General features: G+C 36.5%; 1 protein-coding gene across 1 annotated transcript in view; it reads right to left on the bottom strand.

The window, feature by feature from the left end:
• The window catches only part of LOC149805234 (sacsin-like), a 75,635-nt gene that overhangs the window by 24,750 nt on the left and 32,098 nt on the right, over positions 1–18,787 (bottom strand). Inside the window, exons 7-8 of the mRNA XM_089933761.1 lie at positions 17,779–17,926; positions 4,402–5,979 (exon numbers count right to left, since the gene is read on the bottom strand). Of these exons, the coding sequence (XP_089789887.1) occupies positions 4,402–5,979; positions 17,779–17,926 (1,726 nt within the window). The remainder of the gene's footprint in view (positions 1–4,401; positions 5,980–17,778; positions 17,927–18,787) is intronic.

Raw genomic sequence — 18,787 nt, 5'->3', positions numbered from 1 at the left:
GAGTGATACCCCACCTCCCTTTTGTTGGACATAATAGCCAGAGGTGAATGAGCAGGTCTGCCATGTTTAGCATATCTTGAAACTAAGACAAAGACATCATGATGTCATGCAGGGTGGAGTGTTAGAAAATTCACTACTATGGAGTGTTAGAAAATTCACTACTGTGTAAAGGAGGTTTCCAAATCCATCAGGGTTTCTTTGGTTTTGTGGGTTTGATGACATTTTTCAGGTCATGATGTGCTGGAGGAAGAACCAGAAAAAACTTCCAGGAAAAACCACCAACCCATGGGAAGCTACTGGCAAGTTTTCTCACCTACCCACATTGGCTAAGGTGAGACTCAAACCCAAGCAGACAGAGATGAGATGTTAGTGATCTGTAAAAGTGAGCACCTTAGACCACTCAGCCATCCAGGGCCCAAAAACCAGTAGGGATTAAATGGGAATGTGGTAATGGTGGTTACCAATCCAAACTCTTTCCCAAATGGAGCAAACAAAATGCAATTCCCTACATCCACTAGGATTGGATGATAGAGCTGGGTGAGGGGCATCAGTGTCTGGGCACTGGTGAAAGACTGGTCTGGCAATGAATAACTGACAAAAGAGCATGTAAAAGAGGATCCATCAGATCAAACAACAGGGATCCTCAGCTTTTGGTGATCCACAAACTATGGAGATCATGCCTTGCTTTTGCCCCACAGATAGAGCTGACTTTCTTAAACTGGCAAGTGATCTTGATCCTACCTGGAAATGGACAGCAACATCTTGCAATGATGATGAAAATGTGAGTTATTTTTCTCTTCCATCTATGGCAACTTTTCCCAAAGTACAACACACTCAGGATATCCACTTCAGCATGCACAACCAGTGCACAATAGGCAAGGTATGCATCTGATAGGGCCTCCTTGTGCATCCACTTCTTATGCTTTGCAAAATTTTAATCTATGACAGAAAAAATTCTCCCCCCAAAACAAAAACAGAGATAACCAGGAAACAAAAAACTAATACTTACCTGAACAGCAGTAACTAAGTATGGAACAATGAACAGAAGCATTGCTTGCTGAGCTAGGTGGAATTTTTTTCAAAATTAGTGAAATACCCCTCCCCCCCATCACACATTTAAATAATGCAGGGAATGGGGAGAAAAACAATCAACATAAAAGGTATATGGCTGGCTCATAATCCATTCAAAAATCACAACAACAAAAATTTCAAGGAGTGACTTGAGATGTGTACTCTCAAGAAAATCCAAAGAAAATGAGAAGGGTACTCTATATGTTTGGGTATGGTTCAGTATTCATACTGGGATCATGTTCTTTTCAGTTTTGGATCTCCAATTACTAATTGGTGGTGGGAATATTTAACTTGGACTGGAGACATGATTGGAATAATAGCAGATACTGTATTGTTTCTGTTACATATGATAAATTAATCTTGATACTAAAACTATTTCATTGTCCTAGTTTGTAGATAATGGTAAGAATGATAAGAAACTTCAAAAAAAAAAAGCTAATACCTGCAATTAAGGTCTTTTTTCCCTAGTTATACATACATTTAGAGCAGTGGTTCTTAACCTTTGTGAGTGGTGACCCACATTAGGTTTGTGGAGTTAGCCTCTTGACCCATCAAATGCAAAAGATCACTTAGGTTGGAAATTTCAAATTATTATACTTGATCTCAGTGATCCACTTAAAACAGCATGGCAAACAAGTCTTGGGATCTGACCCATGGGTTAAGAACCACTTATCTGGATAAATGAGTTATGAAGAATACCAATGAGTTTTTGAGTTCCAAAGCGTTCAAAAGACTTATGCTTTGCATATCAACATTATTGACTATTTCTTTTTCAAAAATGGTACACAAGCTAAAATTGTTATATTTTGCTTATATAACCATATTTTTTATCATACCATTCCCCTTTTTCCAATTTGATTACTTCAGTTATGGAGAGGAAAATTCTCCCAAAATAAAAAGTTTTATAAAAATAAGAAATGCTTCAGGAATGTTAAATTATTATAATTTTTTAAATGTAACTTTCCTTATAAAACTTCTGTTTTCTATGCAATACTGATTTTGCTCTGCCACATATTTTTGTCATAGATCATACATTGCAACAGTGTAATGGGTAGAAGTAAGTTTGTGAGAAGTGTGGGAAGTATAGGTTCATGGGAAGTGTGTCAAAACAAGAGATGTAGTACACAAACTTTCTAACCTTTCTTGGTCTCCTGGTTGTAAGCTGATAATGATGTTACATCACTAAGATTTTACATGCATGCTTCGCAAAAGTAAGTACTGGTAATGTTTCAAATGAATTCAGTTATATCAATCTGAATGGAGTATATTGCTTACAAGATGAAAGTCAATTGTTATGTGCTTCAAAGCTAATTACTCTGGGATACTAGTCTCAACATTGAAATATATACATGAACGGCTTTTAGGGGTGGTAAGTGGGGTGACTGCCCCAGGTCCTGCTCTTGAGGGGGCCCCCACGCTTCAGGCCTAAGGTCGTCCTTATGAGTTTGTCAAGTTATATTCTCTGCCAAATTGCAAAAGTTGATCTAATCTAGGCATAATCAGTGTTTACAGTAGAATACCAATCAAGATACCAATACTCTGGCCCTGCGCAGTCATGGTTGGTCCTAGGCCCCACATACTCCTAACGCCGCCTCTGAATATATATACAAAAGATCACCTCAGATAACAACTACTTTTACTTCAGTGATCATGACATACATTTTGTCATTTAAATGCAAACACAGACCACCGTTTTAGCATATAGTACCTTAGTCACATAGGTCATTTATGTGCTCAGTACCGACTATTTCAGTAATGGGTGTCATTTTTGTAATCCAATTATGCATACATGCACCTTTACAAGGTAATTATTAACTTTTATTTGGATCTTCATACACTCATATTCCTTTGAAAGGTAACTTTTATTTACCCCCCCCTTGGAGAAACATATGCAGCAACAATTAATGCAAATGCAAACACAGACCACTGCTTTAGCATATACATGTAGTACAGTAAAAGTCATATAGCTCATATATGCATTTTAAATTTTAAGCAGGTGCAAATGTTTTGATAGGTCAACATAAATGTGTGATCCAGTACAAACCAGATTGAATGTCATATGCTGTGTTAAAACTGTTTTTACTACCATGTTATTTTTTATGATAGACAAACATCCACTTTTTTTGAGTACTGGCCTCCACTGTAAAATTCCTTAGCAATCATTAATTTTCACATGGACATTTTTGAAAACATTTAAGGTGCAGCCAATCAACAATCAGGACTGAACAGATTTTGGTAAAACTATAAGTATAACAGTATAAAATTTTAGAACAACAATTACTATTTAATTTTAGTAAATATTTGCACTGATATGACTGCATTAACAAACACTTTCATCATTTCACTTAAAATGCAATACCACAAAATGAAGTCGATCCTCACTATGAGACAAAGAAAAATATGTTTGTTTTTGGTTGGTCAGTTGACCATTACTGTTTTTGATTGCTGACCCTAGCACTTTTTACACTCATGGGTAAAAGAAAAATTATTGAAACAAGATTAGTAAAATTGATTGAAGATTGATTGAACTGGTTTTGCCCAGTTCTTGATGCACTTAGTACATTATATATAGTGATCATTATAATATATATAATATTTTAATAAAAATAGATTAAAAAATGTTAATAAAATAATTCTTAAAATTGATTGTGCTAATAAGAAATTGTATACAGTTATCAATGACTGCTTACTGAGGTATCACAATGTGAATAAATTGAGTCTGATTCAAGTGGCATTTTGCATGAACGGTCAGATAAAGTGATTATAGCATGAAAATAAGTACTTGTCTGGCTTGCTTAAAAAAAAAAATAAAAACATTTGTCTGCTGCAATAGCACCAATGAAAATTTTACTTGTCAGACTTTGGAAAAATACAGTCCATCAGGAACATCAGGCTATTTGGGATTTGATCAGCCCTATGTTTGTAAGCAAACAGTTTCCAAAATCGTACAAAAGACTGATGTGCTGATATACACAAACACTTAATTATGTACTGTACTACTGAACATGAATTCTTTGTTTAACATGTGTTCTTTGTTTCAGAAAAAAATTACCTACTTAAAATTCAAAAACTTTGCCTTGTCTCAGGTAGTGCCTTATTTCTTCTGTAAGATAAAACAAAGGCGTTCAAACCCGCCTTGCAACAACAATTGTTTTGTAAATCTCTACACTGTAAGTTTTACAGTAAATACTTTAATTCATTAGTCCAAAAGTTACAGTTTTGCATGGAGTCTAAAAAAATTTCCATCATGACAACAGTAAACTGCAACTCCTTGTGTACATCATACTAGTTTATATCTCAACAAAAATAAATCATATGAACAGTACCTACCATGATTTGCCATTTTTCTGAAGTGTTCCACAAGATGCTGTGTGGATTTTCCCAGATGAAGGAAAAGGTTCTCCATATCAGGAAACAGATCCACCTCAGATGCTTTGGCCAAGAAGATTTTATCATGACAATCCTCCCTACTTTGAAATGATGCAAAGTTTCCATCTTGTAGTGGCAACAAGTGCAGACCTTTCAGTTTATGGTATTCAGCATCTGCTACAAGAAATTCTAGTGCTGAAACCTTTTCCTCAGGACCAAGTTCACAGTACTTAGGACTAGTCTTAAGAATTTTGCAGAATTCCTTTGGGCTCAAGTCCAAAATCCCTGGCTTATTAAGGAAATAGGTACCTACATGTTGAGGAACATCCACCCAGTTCTGGTCATATATTGTTAGAGTTTTCTTGACCGCTTCCTTACACTTCTTTGACAATGACTGATAATGGCTGAATGAAGAAAACAAAGCATCTCTTGGTTTTATCCACTTTCCACCATGACACTGTGTAAAAAGAACTGACATGTTCCACAATTTCTCCTTTACTCTATCAACTAAATGACTCCATTTTTCATCAACCTTTGTCAAAACAGGAAACACTGCATAGACCAGCTCAACCATCTCCTTTTCATTTCCCCAGTCAGAGCAGCATTGTACCATCTCCTGTATCAACAAGCAGTAGGCATTTGGCAGTATCTCTCGTACGAGGCACTGGTTCCACTGGATAGCATTATCAATATGAAGGCCTTGAGACTCCTGTTCAGATGATGACCACTTCAAATGACGTCTGTTCCGACTCAATGCAAATAATCCATTAACATGCACTGGAAGTCCAGTCAAGCTTTTTCTTTCCTGTGGTAGAGGCATGAAGCAGAAAATGTGGCCTCCATTTTGAAAATAATCACTAAAACTTTCACACATTGCAACACCTACATATGGGCTATATGAGAGTGATTTGTCACTTGAAAGCCTTTTAAGAGTGTCAGACATTTCCCCACCTTTGTAGAAATCCACCACTGTCCAATGAACCCCAACTGTCTTTGCCTCATTATCTTTCTGAGTTTTTGTTATGCTCACACAAATATGTCTACAGCTGTCTAGGTCATTGTCAGAATAGCCCCCTTTTAATTTTAACACCTGATCAATGAATTTAGTCTTTCTGTCCTTAGAGTCTAGATCCATCTTTATTTCAACCCTGAAGAATGGATTCACCACTCCATGGTCAAACTGTGTCCCCGTGTCAGAACAAAACAGCTCCACACTTCCAAGACTTTTTAAGAAGATGAGGATACTAGGGGCATCTGTCTGGAATGATTTGAACAGATCCAAGACCTTTGCAGTCGGATAGGTTGTGTCAGACAGGTCAGTGGGCACATCACGCAGTGGAAACCAAAATAAAGTTCCTTTGAAATATCCCTTTTGCAATACCCTTGCAGAGAATCCAAACACCTTGTTCAGTGCCTCTAGGCAATCAGCTTGTGTAAATTTGGACATGTCATGTAGTTTCATTATGTTGCAGACTCTGTCTTCTGGGTCGTGGGGATTTAGTAGCAGAAGCTGATCACCACTTATAATGCAAGGATAGTCTGTCAAAAGAAAACAAAATTAAACTGGCATGAAAAGATTCAGTGAATCTGGAGACATGATTTACCTAAAGCAATGACCATAATATACTTGATGAGCGTGCTCAGCACAGTTAAAGTTGCTTTTAAGCTAGCAATTTTGTGATGTGATTAAGCGTCCAATGCAGGCATTTCACGTGCCATTTTGATTTTCACTTTTAAGACAATATCTCTGTAGGTTCTTCTGGAAAAATAACTTATGGATTATATAGTTGACTCAAACATAATTTTAAGGCTCCAACCTCCTTCTTTGGAATCACAGTCTTTTTTCAGTGTTGTGGCAAAGATTCCACTTTACAAAATGTTTTTGAGTGATCTCTTATTCCCCCACCCAGAGCAAGTTTATATGTTCACTGAATGGGACTCTCACATGGAATAAAACCCTTAGATAAGACAGAATTGTATCATGTTTGTTATATTATTCTTGTCCCTCACCACTAAGGTGACGGGACATATAAATGGTCTCCTTCCATCCATGGACTGTTATCCATATTTCCATCCATCCAGCTTTTGAATGCACAAAATTCACAATTATTATTAGATTTGAACCAAATTTACTAAACAGCTTTATATCAAAACCAACTTGGATTTGATTATGAGCAAATTCTGCACATATCTCTTAGAGTTATGGCCCTTGATCATCTTAGCAAGTATAGCTAAAGCACAACCTAATGAACACTGCAACTTCAACATTCATCACTAGATTTCAACTAAATCAGCTGTGAAATTTCAAAAAGCATTTGTGTGAATTAAATGATGAGCACGTTTTGCACATTATGTTCAGAGTTATGACCCTTAACCATCATAGCACAGGAATTTTACACAGTTATGACCCTTGATGATCTTAACACAGGAGATGCTAATGCACAAATTTGTCAACACTCAACTACAACATTTATTAAAAGATTAGAACCAATTTAAAAATAAATTCTCCTCAACAAGGTCCCATGCCCAGATTCTATACATATTTTGCAGGGTTATGGCCCTTGACCAATTTTGAATGGTCATGCATACCAACATATTCTGAATGCTCTAGAGGCCATATCTTTTATACATCAACTAAATTTCCTGTAAAGCTTTACTGATTATTAACAAGATCTCAGATGAGTTTGATGATTAGGAGATTTCAACCATATTTTATTGATTGATTGACTTGATTGGTTTGTGAAAAATATAATTCATATATTCCAAATTATATTAGCTATGAAGTTTCACATTCAGCAAAAATATTGATAATATCAGCTTTAGCAAAGATTCTGACCATATTTTATTGATTTAAAGCCAAAGAAAGACTAGGTACTACATCCACTTCCCAGTCCTCCAGAGTTTAACCAGGAGGCTGCAGAGGACACTGTCCATGTTAGCAGGTGAACTCTTAAACAGCTCATCATGTCCACTACAAGAACTTATTTGTCTCCACAAACTATATAATGAAACAAAATTGGGCACTTTTTTTTTAAAATTGTTAAGTTGGTATTTTTGGCATATGTTTGGCATTTTTGTTTCTACCATATAGGGCAATTTACTGATGCACTTAAAGTGACACGAATGCCCCCACCTCCCACACCGAGCTTAAAGTGACACGAATGCCCCCACCTCCCACACCGAGCTTAAAGTGACACGAATGCCCCCACCTCCCACACCGAGCTTCAATGAGTAGTGGAAGCAGAACATAGCCAAATTTTTCCAGCTCTTCCATTTTTTTCCCATTATGAATCCCTTCTACTGGCTGAGGGTCAGTGACTAGCAGATGACCAAATCTTCAGACAGACTTTTATTTCTCTGAGTGGTCACTGTATTCTCACCATTAGGTTCCTTTATCTAACTAATGTCAGTCTTGTAGAGGGCCCAGATGACTTTACCTTCAGTAAATACCACATTACAACCAAACTACACTTCCTTTCCAGTGCTGAGGCCATCACATTTTTAGGACCAAGGCCCACTGGATCTGTTTATCATCACCATTGTTGGAGTCAATGAGCAATTATGTGAAATTGTGGGGCATTTCATTCTTACCACCCAAAATAGTTTGAAATGCACATCTGACAAAAACATGTTATTATCTTCATACTAGACTTGACATCATTTGAATTATTCCAAATTAAGAATCTTCTTCAGTATGACGGAGAGTACCATATTAGAAGAGGTGACTGTCGAGTCAATAAAATGGCACTGATCAAAGAAGCTAATGGGCATCAGACCTGAAAATTTAACGGTCTCAACATGGAAAAAAAAGTCTTGTTTGATTCTTAATGTCATATGTATCAAACTCAAAATAGTTTTAGCTCTCTCCACATATTAGTTCACCAGACATTGTTTGGATAAAAGAAAAGAGTAGCAAGAACATAATGGACCCTCATAGAAATAGAACTCAAAGATTTGGTTAACTGCTGTCTCTGGCCATTTTCAGGAGTCTCTCAAAGAGACTGATACTCTACTTTATGACAAAAACATTCCAGGAATTCAAAAAATAAGACCATTTCATTTATTTAACTACTGAGTACTGAAACCATCTCTGACATTCTTGAGCAACAAGAATTTCAAATCACCCAATGTGGCAGCCAAAATGGATGCACCATTTTCATTTATAAGACAAATTAACTACAGGTAGGTACCATTAGAAGACTTGGTGAAAACCCCATGCTGATAGGACCATCCACTCAATCACAAGAATTGGTGACAAAATCTTCAATATGTTCATATTGGCAGCCTTAATTGGGATTAGAACAGCACCATTTTCATTTAATACTAATTTATGACATCATAAGAATTCTGGTGAAAATCTAATGCTAATATGACTCTCCATTTAGGAGGAGATTTTAAAGATCTTACTCCAAAATGCTTGGATATCAGAGTGGCATAAGTTTCATGCAAAACCAACACCAAAATAAGTCTTCTGGTGATAACCCATGCTGATATGACTTTTCATAAAAGGAAGAGGAGCACTAACAAGATTTTAGATTGCTGCTGTGTTGGTCATATTCAGTATTAGATTGGCACAATTGTCCTTTAGGGTCACATTATAAGATGTGAAAGATTCTTGTTGATATGACCATCTTTTCTGGTGGAATAGTGATTAAACAAGGATTATGAGATGGCCACTGTGGTGACTATATTGAACATCTGGCCAACAGCACTTTCATTTAGCACCAGGTACAATGTATACATAATAACAAGTCTTTTGGTGGAAACCCCATGCATGAGGAGGAGAGATAACATGATTATCAAGATATGGCCTTATTGGACGTTAGATTTACACCATTTTTGATTTAGGTGGAGGTAGACATCATAAATAGTCATTGACTGAAAATGCATGCTAAGATGAACATCTATTCCAAAGGAACAGCGATAACAAGATTTAAAGATAATACAGTCATAAAACTAAGCAAGAGACCAAAGCTTTTTTTTATATAGGAGCAGCTGGCCAAGAATGGCATATATAATTATTAATTACCTGACACACATGGAGAACATACATTTTGAATCCAGAACAGGAAATTACTGACCAGAAGAATGCATATTTTAAATGGGGGACAGGAAATTATTGACTAGAAGGACTATCTTTGTACCTTTCTCACTGGCGGAATTATAACATTTTTTTAATAGGTAGGATTGGTGATATCGTTACAGAAGAGATTTTAATTTTTTTTCACTTGGTTCATGGCCTTCAATGTAGCTCCTTCATTGTTTAAAACAAACAAAACACCCACATCTAGGTCATTTTTAATTTTCTGCCTTTTGAGCTTAAGGTTCATACAGATATTTCATACTCAACCTCAACATATATGATTTTGAGTCCTTTCAAGTATTTCAGTCTCAGTGTAGCCATTAAAATGCTTCTGTATAGAGGTAGAACTTGGATGGATATCCACACAAATGAAGTTGGAAAACTATGGAATCACTGGGCCACTACACTGTTGGCTAGAGATGTTATTGACAAAGCGACACATGCAAGTGATGGTGGATGGAGAATGATCTGAAGCAGTTACTGTCGACTTCGGTGTCCCTCAGGGAAACATACTGGGACCACTCCTTTTCCTTTGCCTTATTAATGACCTTCCAGACAGTGTGAAATCTCAGGTCAGGCTGTTTGCAGATGACTGCCTCCTTCCTGTACGAAAACATCCGCCCTGACTTTAACCAGATTCCAGGTGGAATTTTAAAGCGGATTTCACATAAAGCCTAGATTCCACTTATTATAAATTTTAGGTGGATTCAGGGTGGAATACGGCCCGAAATATGCAAATTACTCCATCTATTATTAAGAGGAATGTTTATTCTGCCTACTAGGCGGAATTTGTTTATTCCATCTACTAGGCGTAATCTGTTTATTCCGCTTATTTAGCCTAGATTCCCTTTATTATCACTTTCAGGCAGATTCAGGGTGGAATATAGATCGAAATATGCAAATTACTGTTACTAGGTGGAATCTTTACTTCTGCCTAATTAGATGGAAATACCTGCTGAAACCCCATCCAATAATGAAAATGTCAAGGCGGATTTCAGACGGGTTTTTTTAAAAGCAATTTCTACCTAAACCATAAAAATATACTTCAGATTTCTGTTAAACTGCCTAATGATTTTTAGACATTATTGGGAATCAATGATATTTATTCACAGTAATATTTAAAATGGATCATAAATTTTATTTTGACATACATTATCAAATAAGATTTAGGTTTTTCTTGTCCTGAGGGGCAATGCCATTTTCTTTCTTGCATACAAAATCTAATCCATGATGGCATAACTTTAGTATTTTTTATTTCACTTTAAAGTTTGGTATTTCACAAATATTTTGACCAAAACATTTACTGAAATTATGTAGAGGTCTCACTAAAATTTCTCAGATTTGTGAGGTTTCACAAAAAATTTGACTAAAACTTTTGTAAGATTTCACTAAAATTGTGATCATTATATAGTATTTTACTGAAGTTTCAGTAGTGTTTCAGACATTTCAGTAGGTTTCAAATTAATAATGGATATGAATTAAACAGGACTTTATTAACCAATGTGATATTTAAGTGTGCATGAAAACAATTATCCTGATGTTGTAATTATATGACATCCAAGGCATGAGATATGGAAGTTAATAACAATAATAATAATATTAATAATAATAATAATAATAATAAAGACTTTATTTAGAGAAGGTAATTCAATTAGTTACAGAACTAATCTACCTTGAGGCCTTCTACCTGTGATGTACAACACATACAGTATATACCGTACAACATGATATGAAGTATCTGGCTTGACACAAAATAATTAGGTGGTTTGAAAAATCAAAGTATCAAGCCTGAAACATATGCTTAGGCATCTGTGAACACATAAACATATATAAAATATAAAATATTAATCTGCATTGAAAAATTCAGCCATGAAAATAATGCAAAATTACAGAAAATCATCCATTTGAGACATTATGAGAAGAAGAAAAGCTAGGAGCCCAGCCTTACGTCACTTGTACAGTAGACTGGATTTTTGATTGCACAAACTATGATGCTGTTGTGGTCTCTCTCTTAAATTAGTTCTTGTTCCATAAGCAGCCGTGACAAACGTTTATCATGATATGATTACTCTTATTTTACACTGAATTCTAACACACCTAGAACATTTCGATAGTATTCACAATAATGCCTCACGATATTGAAAGTAGATTCTACTTTTCAGCCAAGAAAATTCTGCAAAAATAGGACCATCTTTGATAGACATGGATATCTGGCAAGAATTCCCACCAGTGATCTACATGTTGTCCCTCCTTAAATTCTGGAGTTAATCAGTTTGGAGTTGTATAACTTCGCAATCATCCTGATTCTTGGTTCAATTCCTTGTCCTATTTAGCACGTTAGCCGCTACTGAAAGCTCTTTATGGCACAAAAAGCAAAATGCTTGTCCTGGCGTTGAGTTTTCATACAGACTGACTAATTATGTTCCCATCGACTTTGCATTCAAGCTATTCTCATTGCCGCACATTTTTTAAAAGGTTATTCTTTTCCTTTTTTTGGGGGGGGGGGCACCAGACAGATTTTTTAAATTGTTATTCAATCTCGTATCCTGCTCGAAAATTCGAATCGCCATGTTTAGCAAACATGCTCATTCCCATCAGTTTCTGTTATGCGATGATTCATTAGGCAATTACAAAACTTTTACCAATCAGAAAGCTTTATACAATGATCCTCTGTTAAACAATAAATGGAACAAATACTTATTTAAAGCTCATTGCGAAATGGGACCAGATAGAGCATTATTTTAAAAAAGTTTCAGAGATGATATTAAAAAATGGGTGCATATCGAGGAAATTCACATCAGGAGACAAGCGAAATTCTGTTTTGAAGCGGAAAACAAGACGAAAACTTGTTTGAAGGCAGTTAAATCCAATTGAAGTTTTAAAAAAATACAACAACAACAACAAAGAAGTTATAAATTGAGCCCAAAATAAACAATAAATTTACAGCTATCAGAAACAGGAAATATAAATGCTGCTGAAAATAATTCAAATTGCACAAGAAACAATAAATGTTATTATATCTTACTGATATTTTTATTGAAATGTCAATGATATTACAATCACAAAATATCACTATATTTTCAGTCATTTAACTTTACAGACACACAAAGCCAAGTCCTAATTCTGCCTTATTTAACTGATGTAAATGACTAAGTTCTTCATTCCGCCTAGATGTTGGTTAGGAAATAAACTAAGTCCAAATTCCTCCTTTCATATAATAGATGCCAGTGACTAAGTTCCTAATTCCACCTAGATGGTGGGTGGAAAATCAACCAAGTCCAAACTTATGCCTAAAGATGTATTATATAGCAGGAATTTGACAAAATTCCATCTTAGAGTTAGACGGACTCTAGATGGATTCATCTTTGACTTCTCCAATTTTCCACATCCGCCTTTGTATTAACCAGATTTTTAACATTTTAGGCAGATTCAGCCTCGAGTCTGCTTAAGTTCCAGGTGGAATCCGCCTAATTATTTCGTCGTTTACAGAATAATTCAAAACCAGATTGAGAAGCATACCCTCCTGAATGATCTCAAAGCCCTTGAAAAATGGGTGTCTAATTGGGATATGACTTTCATTGCCACTAAATGTTACCTCATGTGTATGACAAGTAAAACAGCAAAATCATCTCACTTTTACACCTTAAATAGACACATACTGCAACACGTCAGTGAAAACCCCTATGATGGACTAACACTATATGAGGATTTCAAGTGGGAAACATATATTATTGAATCAACCAAGGAAGCAAACACTACACTAGCATTTCTAAAAAGAAACCTCAGACACTGTCCACAGACATGTAGACTAACTGCCTATCTAGCACTAGTCAGATCCATGTTCGGATATGGATGTGTTGTCTGGATGTTGATAATGTTCAACACCAGGCAGCTAGATTTATATCGGGTGAATACAAAACCAGAGAAACAAGATGCATCACCAAAATGTTAACTGACCTTGATCTACCAAAACTCCAAGACAGGCGTAATGGGATTCAGTTTGACATATCTCTATAAAGTAGTCATGGGGTTAGTGCCAGCTCTCTCACCAAATATACTTTTAAAACCATTAGAAAAAAAATGCCAGATTAAAACCAAATCTTTTCCTAATTTTGCAAATAAAAACATTGTAGAAAAACTAGTATCAAACAATATAAGATGTTTTGTAACTGAGCAATGTAGAACAGAACAATTTAGAAATTCTTTCTTCATAAAAACAATTGTGGACTGGAATCATCGGAGTGACAGTGTTGTCAGTGTGTGCGCAATCAGAAGAGAGCATCAAGGCAGTTCTTGAACAATACTACTAACTTCCTAGTTGGCTCTCTCTTCCGGTACAAATTTATGCTGTAACTGGCCCTACACTGTACACGTTCAGATTTATGCTGTAACTGGCCCTGCACTATACACATTCAGATTAATGTTGTAACTGGCCCTGTACTGTACACATTCAGATTTATGCCATAAATGGCCCTGCACTGTACACATTCAGATTTAGACCATAACTAGCCATGCACTGCACACATTCAGAATTGAGCTGTAACTGGCCCTGCACTATAGACATTCAGATTCAAGCTGTAACTGGCCCTGTACTGTACATATTCAGATTTAAGCTGTAACTGGCCATGCACTGTACACATTCAGATTTAAGCTGTACACATTCAGATTTATACCATAACTAGCCCTGCACTGTACACATTAAGATTTATGACATAACTTGCCCTGCACTGTACACATTCAGATTTAAGCTGTAGATGGTCCTGCACTATACTGATTCAGATTTATACTGTAACTGGCCAAGCACTGTACACATTCAGGTTTAAGCTGTAACTGGTCATGCACTGTACACATTCAGATTTAAGCTGCAACTTGTCATGCACTGTACACATTCAGATTCAAGCTGTAACTGGCCCTGCACTGTACACATTCAGATTTATGCCATATCTGGCCCTGTTCCGTACACATTCAGATGTAAGCTGTAACTGGCCCTGCACTGCACATATTCAGATTTAAACCATAACTGGCCCTGCACTGTACACATTCATATTTATGCTGTAACTCCAGGCCCTGCACTGCACACATTCCGATTTAAGCTGTAACTGGCCCTGCACTGTTCACATTCCGATTTAAGCCATAACTGGCCATGCACTGTACACATTCAGATTTATGCCGTAACTCCAGGACCTGCACTGCACACATTGAGATTTAAGCTGTAACTGGCCCTGCACTGTACACATTCAGATTCAAGCTGCAACTGGCCCTGCAATGTGCACATTCAGAATCAAGCTGTAACTGGCCCTTCACTGTACATATTCAGACTTATGCCATAACTGGCACTGCACTGTACACATTCAGATATAAGTGGTAACTGGCCCTGCACTGTACACATACAGATTTATGCTGTAACTGGCCATGCACTGTACACATTCAGATATAAGCTGTAACTGGACCTGCACTGGACATATTCAGATATAAATGTAACTGGACGTGCACTGTACATATTCAGATATAACTGTAACTGGCCATGTACACTTTACATTCAGATTTATGCTGTAACTGGCCCTGTGCTGTATACATTCAGATATAAGCTGTAACTGGCCCTGTACTGTACACATTCAGATTTATGCTGTAACTGACTCTGCACTGTACACATTCACATATAAGCTGCAACTGGCTCTGCACTGTACACATTCAGATATAAGCTGCAACTGGCCCTGCACTGTACACATTCCGATATACGCTGTAACTGGTCCTGCACTGTACCGATTCAGATTTATGCCTCAACTGGCCCTGCACTATACACATACAGATTTAAGCCATAACTGGTTATGCACTGTACACATTCAGATCTATGCAGTACCTCCAGGCCCTGCACTGTAAACATTCAGATTTAAGCTGTAACTGGCCCTGCACTGTACACATTCAGATTTATGCCATAACTGGCCCTGCACTGTACACATTCAGATTTAGGCTGTAACTGGCCCTGCACAGTACACATTCAAATTTATGCTGTAACTGGCCCTGTACTGTACACATTCAGATTATGCCGTAACTGGCCCTGCACTGTATATATTCAGATTTAAGCTGTAACTGGCCATGCACTGTACATTCAGATTTAAGCCGTAACTCCAGGCCCTGCACTGCACACATTCAGATTTATGCTGTAACTGGCCTGCACTATACGCATTCCGATATAAGCTGTAACTGGCCCTGCACGGTATACACTCCGATATAAGCTGTAACTGGCCCTGCACTGTACACATTCTGATATAAGCTGTAACTGGCCCTGCATTGTACGCATTCAGATAAAGGCTGTAACTGGCCCTGCACTGTAACATTCAGATTTATGCTGTAACTGGCCCTGCACTGTACATGTTCTGATTTATGCTGTAACTGGCCCTGCACTGTACAGATTCCGATATAATCTGTAACTTGCCCTGCACTGTACAGATTCCAATATAATCTGTAACTGGCCCTGCACTGTACAGATTCCGATATAAGCTGTAACTGGCCCTGCACTGTACACATTCCGATATAAGCTGTAACTGGCCCTGCACTGTACACATTCCGATGTAAGCTGTAACTGGCCCTGCACTGTACACATTCCAATATAAGCTGTAACTGGCCCTGCACTGTACACATTCCGATATAAGCTGTAACTGGCCCTGCACTGTACATATTCAGATTCAGATTTACTTTCTGCAAAGCAGATTATCAGCATGAGCTTAGAAGTAATTAGCCCAAGCTAAGTTTCTTGAAATTTGTTTGTCCTCCTCCTTGAGTGCTTTGCAGTCATCAATGGCAAGAGCTTTAAAGACTGTAGAATCAATATTGTTACCTGCTACAGCCATCTGCGTTCAATGAAACTAAGAATAGATACTTTTCTCTTGCATAATAGGTTATGACTCCTTAGCTTTTGACCTTATCACAAGGCCTTCATCATAGGAATGACTTCTGGAGTGGAATCACATGATCAACTAAATGTTGACCAGGTGACAAAATTCTTCTGTACAATGGTGGAAGTTCCAATCTGGAATTACAGTTCAATACTGGCTCCCCATCCATGATTTCAATAGCTTCCCTTATTTTCTTCCTCAGGGTATTATTCTTATACTGAGTTCTCTGATGTTATCCCAAGAACACTGTGCACTAATTCTTTGCAATGTTCACCAACTGGTGTCAGGGATTCTCTGTTGGCATATATGTGTTCTTCAGCTCTTGTTTAAGGCTTCTAGCAGTTTTCACAATATAGTCTTTTCCACAATTATCACACTGGTGTTTATTGATGACTGAGCACTTCTTAGTCAAAGGAGTTTGGTCTTTTGGATGTACCGAGATTGAACAAGCAGTGTTAAAGGGTTAGTGGATCATATTAGCTCCATGCTTTTTTGAAGATAATTTTATAATTTTTCAGAGAGTCCATCAATATATTACAAAAACTCTTTTGAATAAGAAGTGCCATGTCATCTATAAACTCCAGTGTGATAATCATGGAAAAGACTATATTGGGAAAACTCCAGTGTGATAATTATGGAAAAGACTTTATTGGGAAAATTCCAATGTGATAATTATGGAAAAGACTAGATTGGGAACACTGCTAGAAGCATGGAGAAAAGAGTTAAAGATCACTTATACACTAATTTGGAACCCCACATGAAATTCAGTATGACTTGTATATCTTTAATGTGGTCAGAGAATGTGTTGACAACACACTATTAAATTCAACTACAATTTGGTATAATAAACAATTTATTGCCCTGATTAGGGGGAGATATGATGAGTTGTTCACCCAAGGCAAGTCACATTTCATGAAGGCAAAGCCATTGTTAGGGGGACACTAACATTTGTTCTCCTGCAACCAGTCACAATCCATGATGGTAAAGCTGATTTGGAACTTGAGTAAAAAAAATCATATCTTCCCTCAACAAGCTATTTACTCAAATGTTCTCATCAAAAGTATTATTTGCTTATGCTTATTATTGGCATATGAGCTTAATACATATTCTTTTAAACTATATCAACAGTGTCCTCAAATTCAGATGATGCAATAATAGTGTTAAAAAACTAAACAAAAACAAAGAGTTTATAAATGCATTAAAACACTAAGCTACAATTATCACAAAGGAGAAAAATTTGTAACTGAACATCCATAATGGATGTTACTGTATGTACCTCAAACTCCAAAAAAGAATTATTTAAACAAAATAAATCAAAGAAATTCTATATGCTATATTTTGATCATTGCATATATGTACCTGTTATATGAAATACAGACTTGAATCCAAGACCAAATCTACCAACTTTGATTGGGTCCTTCTCCTTCACACTGCTGTTCAACATGCGTATTCCTTCCCAGTCCTCTTTGGTGAATTCAGCATTGTTATACACACATAACCCTGGTCCCTGAAGTTGAATTTAAATGTAAAGTTTTATTTCAATAACAACAAATAAATAATAATAATAATAATAATAATAATAATAATAATAACAGTACTAATAACAATAATATCTTTTATTTTATCAAGGGTGACACAAGGTCAGCTCTTATAATGTAACAAAATGAACTTTGGAAACATCCATATTCTTGATGCATGTATAGCCAAATGTTTTGCAATGTTCTGATTTACTTTCTTCTTTTTCACTAAAAAATATTATTTTAAAAAATATTAACCCTCACACAACAAAACTGCTGAAACAGTGAACAGAAAATTCTGCCTAAATAACTATTGACCTCAGCTATAATGGATGAGTTGGTAAAAGAGTCATCATAAAACAAAGGTAGAATTAGCTTTGTCTCACCTGCTCTGCCAGGGAAAAAACCCTGTAAAACTGCAAGAGCAAGAAAAGTATCTCACTGTGACTAAGTATCTGAGTAGTACCTTTCAGTGGTGAATATACCTATCACATTTCATGACTGTAGAAAGAACGTCAATAGCATTAGTTGACCTGACTCTTGCATAGTTCGATGAGATCTGTATAATATGAGGGTCTTCTAAAATGCTAGGTTGATCTCTACTACCAATAGAAAACACTTTGGTAAAACCTTGTAGGACACAACAACAAATATTTCCTGGACATATTTTCTGATGTCATTCAAACTAAGATTACACTGAACGCTTAAAACAATATAATCTAAAAATACTTTAGAAAAAGATGCTGACCTAGGTGATGTCTCAATCAGCCAACATGTGTGTGAAAGATAACATCCTCTTATCAACATAATGATGTATGACATTGTCTCATCTCATCAGCCAATGAAATCTC

The sequence above is a fragment of the Sinohyriopsis cumingii genome, chromosome 2 (genome assembly GCF_028554795.1).
Source record: "Sinohyriopsis cumingii isolate HCF-2022 chromosome 2, ASM2855479v2, whole genome shotgun sequence".
In the NCBI taxonomy this organism is placed as follows: domain Eukaryota; kingdom Metazoa; phylum Mollusca; class Bivalvia; order Unionida; family Unionidae; genus Sinohyriopsis; species Sinohyriopsis cumingii.
The sequence above is the reverse complement of the archived record's forward strand: the minus strand, read 5'-3'. Positions and strand labels throughout refer to the sequence as shown.